The sequence below is a fragment of the Electrophorus electricus genome, chromosome 6 (assembly GCF_041902795.1).
Source record: "Electrophorus electricus isolate QZ-2024a chromosome 6, ASM4190279v1, whole genome shotgun sequence".
Classification (NCBI taxonomy): domain Eukaryota; kingdom Metazoa; phylum Chordata; class Actinopteri; order Gymnotiformes; family Gymnotidae; genus Electrophorus; species Electrophorus electricus.
The window spans coordinates 17,983,066-17,990,925 of record NC_137502.1 but is presented as its reverse complement, the minus strand read 5'-3'; the positions used below and the strand labels follow the sequence as shown (position 1 = coordinate 17,990,925).

Here is a 7,860-nt window from a genome sequence, read left to right as displayed (position 1 = left end):
CTTTTCCGTTTCTTTGCTAAAGATCAAAATCAATATTTGGTCCAGGAAGCGCTGCTCCCACACCATCTTAAAAGATGAACTGCACCCGCCGTAGATGGGCTCTGTAGCGGAAGTGATTGCTTCAACAGTAAATGCCGCACTGATCGTTGGGAATAGTAGTCATTTTTCTGTCGTTGTAAGGGTACGTCTTTCGTTGTCGTGACAGGCTTTAAATATAAACTGCACTTTAGGCGACTCATGATAATGCAACAACGTATTTAGACTAAATACTAACTAATGTAAACAACAGTATAAAACGTCTGTCTGACTTGTTCCAAACTTCCTTCTCCGAAAAGTGATATTTTTTTTTTTTGCCATTTACGATAGCCTACGTATGAATTGTATTTAATTTCGTGTATGTACATAACATTTGTTGTGGAATTTGTATTTGAAAAAAATGACAAATTTATTTTTGCTCATCTAGGGTAAATAACTGCGGATTCTAGAGTCCTCTGTTCTTTTCTTCCTCCTGCGATTAACAAAATAAACTACAGCTCCCAAAATGCAGCGTAAAATAGTTGTGTAACTTTCCAGTGTCTTCCAGGAGAAACTCTGCGGCCCAGTCGACTGAAGAGAAACAGTATTCAAATCAGTTCTGGATATTATAAAGCTAAACGGGATTCTATATACTCTCCCTTAACGTACAGATAATCATTCGGAAAGGTTCGGAAACTGTCTTGAAAAGAAAACCAGGGTGGATTTAAGAACGCAGGATCGCGAGGGCCTATCAAATATGTCCTCTTCCTCGCAGGCATCTTCCAGGCGGCAATGGTGCTACCTTTGCGATTTGCCGAAGATGCCTTGGGCCATGATCTGGGACTTTAGCGAGGCGGTATGTCGCGGGTGTGTAAACTATGAAGGCGCGGACAGGATAGAATTGCTCATTGATGCAGCGCGACAGCTGAAGAGGACACATGTGATGCAGGACGGCAGGTCTCCCGGTCCACAGCCTGGTAGTAAACATGGGCCGGGAGGAAAGGATGGACCTATCGACGGAGGCAGACCACCTACGGAACGTTTTGAAAGGGGAAGAGGAGACTACGTACCTGCTCGACTTCCTAATGGCCTGCCCAGATTGGAAGATGGGGCTCCTATAGAGGTTAGTAGACAAAGTCCTAATGCAAGAAGGACCATGGTAGGAGCTGTACCCCCCAACCTGATGGCACAGGGGCTTGTGGGAGCCCCTCATGGGCTATTAACCGCTGTACCCAGTCTCAACACCAGAGCTGGTGGTGCCCCTCTGACCATATCTACACCAATACTAAGTGAGATCAGTAAGAGACAGGTCATGGGTATGGGGGTGGGCATGGGTGTAGGCATGGCTTCCTTCATGAGTTCTGATTTTGAGAAGGAGCTGAAGGAGAAACAGAGGAATGCAGAAGCTCTAGCTGAGCTGTCTGAAAGCGTTCGTAACCGTGCCGACGACTGGGCCAGCCGTCCTAAAGCTGTCCGTGACGCCTTACTCACCCTCTCCAGCTGCACCCCCTTTAATGTGCGGTTTAAGAAGGACCACAACTTGGTGGGCAGGATCTTTGCCTTTGATGGCAAGCTGGGGGTGGATTTTGAGCTTAAGGTGTTTGTTGAGTATCCATGTGGTTCTGGCAATGTGTTCTCCAGCCTGCTGGCATTGGTCAAGCAGATGTTCCACGAAAGTCAAAAAGATACAGGCAAGGTGATCAGCTCAGGCTTCAAGTATGTAGAGTATGAGAAGAGACATGGCACAGGTGATTGGCGCCTCCTCTCCGAACTGCTCAGTGATGCTGTTCGAGCATTTAAAGACCAGCCAGCACCTGAGGCGATCCCCCAACCATACCTGGATGCTAGCTACTCCATGCTGCCCACTGCCCTCTGCCCCATTGGACGCCCTGTCCCTTCTCGACCCCGCCGGCGCAAAGCCTCACCAGAGCCGGATGGCGCTGAGAGGATGCCCACAGATGAGCAGCTACGGCAGCACTGGCCAATGGGTCCATTCCCTGCAATTTCTGCACACATCCCTGCCACCCCACTCCCCAGCACTGGGCAGCCTCCCAGTCTGCAGGAGGGCCTGCCAGGTTCCCACAGCAGCGACCCCTCACCCATCAGTGCACTCATGAGCGTGGCAGACAACGTGGGTACTGCGGGCCAGTCCCCAAAAGACCTGCCAAGCAGCAGTGGTGCCCATGCTTCCGCTGCAGGTCTGCAAAACAGTGCCAGTCCCTCTTCAGCTGGGCAGCGCCGCTTGGCATCACGTAATGGAGAAACCTCAGCTGGCTCCAGTTCTGGAGGGGCTGCAGCAACTGTGGCGATGTCTTCTGCTGGAGCAGCTGATCAAGCAGCCGTGATGGGTGGTGAGGCCTCCGGTGCAGGTGGTGCCCCTCTCTGTTGCACCATCTGCCATGAACGGCTGGAGGACACACACTTTGTCCAGTGCCCCTCGGTGCCTGGGCACAAATTCTGCTTCCCCTGCACCAGAGATTTCATCCGCAGCCAAGGCTCAGGGAGCGAGGTATACTGCCCTAGTGGTGACAAGTGCCCCCTGGTTGGCTCCAATGTGCCCTGGGCCTTCATGCAGGGAGAGATCTCCACTATCCTGGCTGGGGATGTGAAGGTGAAGAAGGAAAGAGACCCATAACTTGCAGGAGGTACACCTCTGTCCAGCACACACACACACACACACACACGCGCACACACACACGCACGTAAAATGAGTATTAACTGATACAGAAATGCATTTAATACGTCTGATGTGCTTAAATGGTACTTCTGTAAGGAGACTGTGTACTTTGTTTTTCAGAATCCATACCTTTTCCACATGGTGCTGAAGTCCCAAAGATGGCCATGGCTGCCACTGTGAGGCCCACAGCACTAAAGACGACTGTTCAGACATGCACATCCTTTTCCTCCATCCTCTCCCATCCCTCTCTTTCCTTCTCTATTCTCCTGTCGCTCTCCCCTTCCATCCTCTCACCTGTGATGGTCATCGTTAAGAAGAATCCAGACTCAGAGGTGCCCCATTATTTGATACCCCCTGCAGTACAATCAGTTCCATCTGTTGGCACCAACAGAATTGTTTTGTTTGCCCCAATATGTAATGTGCTTTAAGGTAGAGCTTATAAAACCTCTTTTTTAATGGGAGGTCTGGGTTATAAACCCTACTTTATTTGTCCTTATTGACTCCCAGACTAAGACACTTGAAATATACCATAGGATGAATGATGAATGTCTTCTCTGAATGTCCTAACACCAAATAGATGTAAATTGTACAGGAAAATTGGAGGTTTAACAATCACAGTTCTTTTTTTGATTTGCCACAAATGCTGCAATTGTTCAATAGTTTAGACGTTATAAGTGCAAAGAGCCCATTTGAAATTGCTTAAATCTGTTCAAAGTTTAACCCAGAGTGTATAATAGAAAGCATACTTATATTTTATACTATATGTAGATTGTAAGAAATACTCCCTTTTAATGGTTATAGACGTGCAATCTCTAGATTTGATACCATATTGTTTATGTACCACTAAGTATCTGAATGAACAGGAAACCAAAGATGGACATATTGAAAATTATTGTATCATACAATGCTTTAGCATATATTTTTGTGGTAAAATGGCTTTCATTAAATAAGGGGGAACATTATATGGGAAAAGGTTCACGTTGGGAATCTTATATTTAGGTCTGTCTGGGTGAACACAAAGTACATTTTTTTAAGTGTTAGCACATCAGTATATTTTTTGTATTTTAACCCTGCTAAGTTGTTAGGAGGTGATGTGAAGTTGAAATTTTATTAGTACATATGTTCTGCTGAGTTCTTCTTTAATGGTCCAGAATCTTATTCAGCCTTCTGTCAATGAATTCTGTCAATGGCTACTTTTCAAGAATTTTTTTCTTTTTTGGTTATGTTTTGGGGGGATTTTTGGTGGGTGGTTGTGTTTTGTTTTTGTTTTTTTTTTTGTTTTTTTAATTGTTGCAGCCCTGATTTACATGTAAAAATGTTTTACATGTTCTTATAGCACCATTCACCTTGTTGATCCTGTTTTATGAATAAAAAAATCTTTAAATGAGTATTTTATGTAAACCTAAGTATTGGAAGACCTTTGCTTAATTGGCATTTGTTATCTCTTTAATTCGATTTATATTAAACAATTACCTCCTTTTCACAAACCTTCATATATATTAAATGTTTACAACATATGTCTGAGTGTGTACATTTTAGAAAGCAAGTGGTGTTAAGTAACTTGAGCTGTTGGTAAGTGTATTACTCCAAAAGCCTATCTAACTGCAAGCAAAACTTTTGCAGAGGGGTAGAGAATAGGTGATTGTCTTAGCTCCAGTCACTGACTCACACTGGCATTTCATGAAAAAACAGACACAATAACACTTATAGGCCTAACACATTCTAAAGGCTTTGTTATTGCTAGCATACAAGTAAACACAACTGAACTACTCTAACTAAAAATGTTTTCTCTAGAGCATTGATTCATACACCTGACCATTAAAATAATGCCAGAACAGAGTGTTCTTGCGCTGTCTGTGACATGAGTAAGGCAGAAGCATGTTTAGTTTATTTTCAGGGTTTTTGTTGTTTTGTTTGTTTGTTTCTGCCATCTGGCAAAGATTTTGACCTGTTGGTATTGTTAGTCAATAGATGGCGCCACTACATCAATGTTTCCAAGGCTGGACCATTTGACAGCAGCCCTCCAACAGAAACTTTTTTTGAAGTTGCATTTTTTAACTTGGTTTCCAATAACCAAGTACTGAAATGTATCATTTTTGGTCAAGTTTATTATTGTTATTCTCATGTTCACCAACTTTTTTCTTTGTTGCAAATAAACAAATCATGGATATGACAGGTTTTTGTTGAATAGCTGACAATTCTGGCCTCGTTAAACATACCTCAAACACATTAAATTACGTTAATTAATGGCATATTTTTTTCCAGATCAAGTAGATTTAAACAATATGTAATCACCTTTCCCATTTGTTGTCATTTCTAAAACAAACTCTAAAGTGCAAATTAGTCTATAGTTGACTAATAACTGCTTACAGAGTTTAATGAGCTGGACATGGAAAATTGAAAGAAAACCCAACAAGAGAGTTGTCAATTGAGCAATGGAAAGGATTATAAAAGAAGGAAGTTCTAACATGGAGTGTGGCAAAAGTTAGTTGTTCCCAGTCAGCTATGTCTAAAATTTGGTGCAAGTATAAACATAATGGGAAGGTTATAAAGGTACAACAAGGAAGACATTGAAACATCAGGACTGAAAACAAAGCAATATGCCTTAAAAATAGAAAATGCACAACAAAACAAATGAAAAACAAATCGAGGGAGGAGGAGACAGGAGTCAGTTTGTGACAGAACTGTAAGTACACAGTTCAGTGAAATGGGATTTACATGTCGGAAAGGCTGATGAAAACTAGCATTAATACCTAAGCATAAGAAAACAGTGGAGAAGGGATCATAGGATTCAGATGACCGGGAAGTGGTATTAAGTGATAAATCATGTATCTGCACTGGCCAAGGAGATAATACTGGAACTTTTGTTTGATGCTGTTCCAATGCAATATATCTCTCATGATGTGGCCAGCAAACAGTTAAGCTCTCAATCCGATTGAAAATGTTTGGAAATGTACATACCTCAAAGAAATCAGACCCTGGTAAAAGCCATGCAGGAGCAGCAAAATGTTATTTGTTTTTTAATTGTTTGTTTTTTGTTGGTTCCATTTTTTTCCACAGTATTGAGTGATTCCATATTTTTTCCTCTACTTGATTCAAATGTTTGCTTGATGTATGCTTTATGAAGCCAGAATGTTTAGCAATTCAACAAAAATTGTATCATATCTTCAATTTGCTTATTTGCTATGAAGTAAAAAAAAAAACTGTCTAAACAACTGGGTGAACATCCTTCAAGTGTGGTGATTACATAATCTTATAAAGGTTGCGCCGCCTTGCATATTAGTCAGCATTTGGTGTATGGTAAACGCTACTTATGAAGGAAAAATGTACCGACCAGTCTATGGGTGCACTATGGAACAGATTTTTGTTCATAGCTGATAAAGAACCAATCAAGAACTAACATTCTCCGTAATGTGGATTCCTAGCACAAAAACCCACAGACATGCCATGTTGAGTATTAAGCTCCATCCACTTCGATTTTGAGCTAATTTGGGTTTTTACCGAAAGGTGCATATTTTCAAATAACATTGGGCAAAAGGCAAACCTTCATAAATGGAGCTTTTATCAAAATGCTAAGTTTGATGCACTCTGGCCAGAAGTTGGCGCTACAGCATGAAAATAATTGTTTCAAAACGGGAACTTCATGCAAGTTGTACAGTCTTGTGAAGTATAGGCTACAAGTGTGAATAAGCATATAAAACTAGTTTCATCAACAGGGAAAGATGTAAAATGAAGACGACTTTTCCAAAACTACAAAAACTCACGAAATCCTACAGACTGATGCTCACCAAATTTGATATGCCTGCTTCTCATTGTCATCCATCTCTTTTTGCTTTAAACAGATTGACACATTCACGTATCATAAACTATTTTATTCATTGTCGCAGCCCCAAAGCAAGACGTCTCTAATGTTGTCTAATGCAGCTGAAACTAATTTGCTCCAAGACAGGTTTTTCTTAGATTTGGCAAGTAGCCAAGCCACATTCGTATAGAATTACATTTACATGGCGTCCTGGTGTAATTTCTTCTTTTACAGGTGCTTCTTTAACATTTTATTTCTGTCCGGATTGGTCACTGGTGTTTTTCTCCCTCCGCCCCAGAAATGACGTTAGTCCACTAGACGAGTTACCTATTATTTTCACCTATCTCAGCGTTTGTTTGATCATTTCAGTCCTGTCAGCATACAAATCTCTGTGATTTTCCAGGGAGATGTCACCTCGCGTTCTATCCACATTGCGCTCGGCTACTCCAGAGACCCCTGAATCACGAAAAAGAGTCACTTAACTGTTTTGAAGAGTTGCTCAACCATGTAGATGGTCTGGATGGTAAATTTTCCACTCTGTACACTGCCACCTGAGAGAGCATTATTCGGAAGAAAAATAAACTAAAATAAATGAGATTTATACATGTAAAAACCATTACTTGCTAGGTGTATCCCTGAGAAAGTCTAACTAAGGATGGCCTGGATAAATGTAATCAAACAAAGCCAAGAATATCTAATTGTCAGACATCCTTAGTCTAGTCCTGATCAAACAAGTCTACTATGCGTCTATTTAAATGTCTTGCTTCCTCCATTAGCGTCACCTATTACAGCTATTGTTAACCAATTATTGAGGTGTTAATGAACGATGCGCCACTACATTGGGATGAAAAGCGCCGAGGAAGACGTTCAGATGCGTTGTTATATATAGTATTTAAAGGACAGCATGGGTTTATTGAGGAAGTGACTTATTAAGCACTTTCTCAGTCACATGATGAAGGACGACAAGCGCTGGCGGGACTGAGATGACTTTCTTATCTAGACATGTTTCAGGTTGTATTAGTTCCCTGTTTAGTTTAGCCGCAACATTAATTAGCGTGGAGCACATGTCATCAACAGTCAAACAAAATCATGTACGGCAGATCTGGATGTTAGCACATTCGTTATGACTTTCTTTCAATGTTTTTTTTTTTTATCTCATTCAGAAGTATTTATATTTCCCTTAATTCTCCTTTCTACTTTAGTTGCCATGTCCAGCAAAACAACGTCAACTGGATGTGTATTTGTGTATTTTCCCACTAAATGTGTTAATCACCCATTCCATTAAATCCACATAACCTTTTTTAAACAGCCGCAATTTATTGCTCAGTGTGAGCGTCGGTGCGAAAAGGGGAATACTGTGGGAAGC

At 41.5% G+C, this 7,860-nt stretch overlaps 1 protein-coding gene across 1 annotated transcript; it reads left to right on the top strand.

Annotated features, from left to right (window-relative positions):
- Positions 1 to 532: 532 nt before the first annotated feature.
- On the top strand, positions 533 to 4,093 carry irf2bp1 (interferon regulatory factor 2 binding protein 1). Its single transcript, XM_027014488.3, has 2 exons — positions 533 to 2,660; positions 2,813 to 4,093. Exon 1 carries the CDS (start codon positions 773 to 775, stop codon positions 2,648 to 2,650), a length of 1,878 nt encoding a protein of 625 aa, XP_026870289.1. The 5' UTR covers positions 533 to 772; the 3' UTR covers positions 2,651 to 2,660; positions 2,813 to 4,093.
- Positions 4,094 to 7,860: the final 3,767 nt, after the last annotated feature.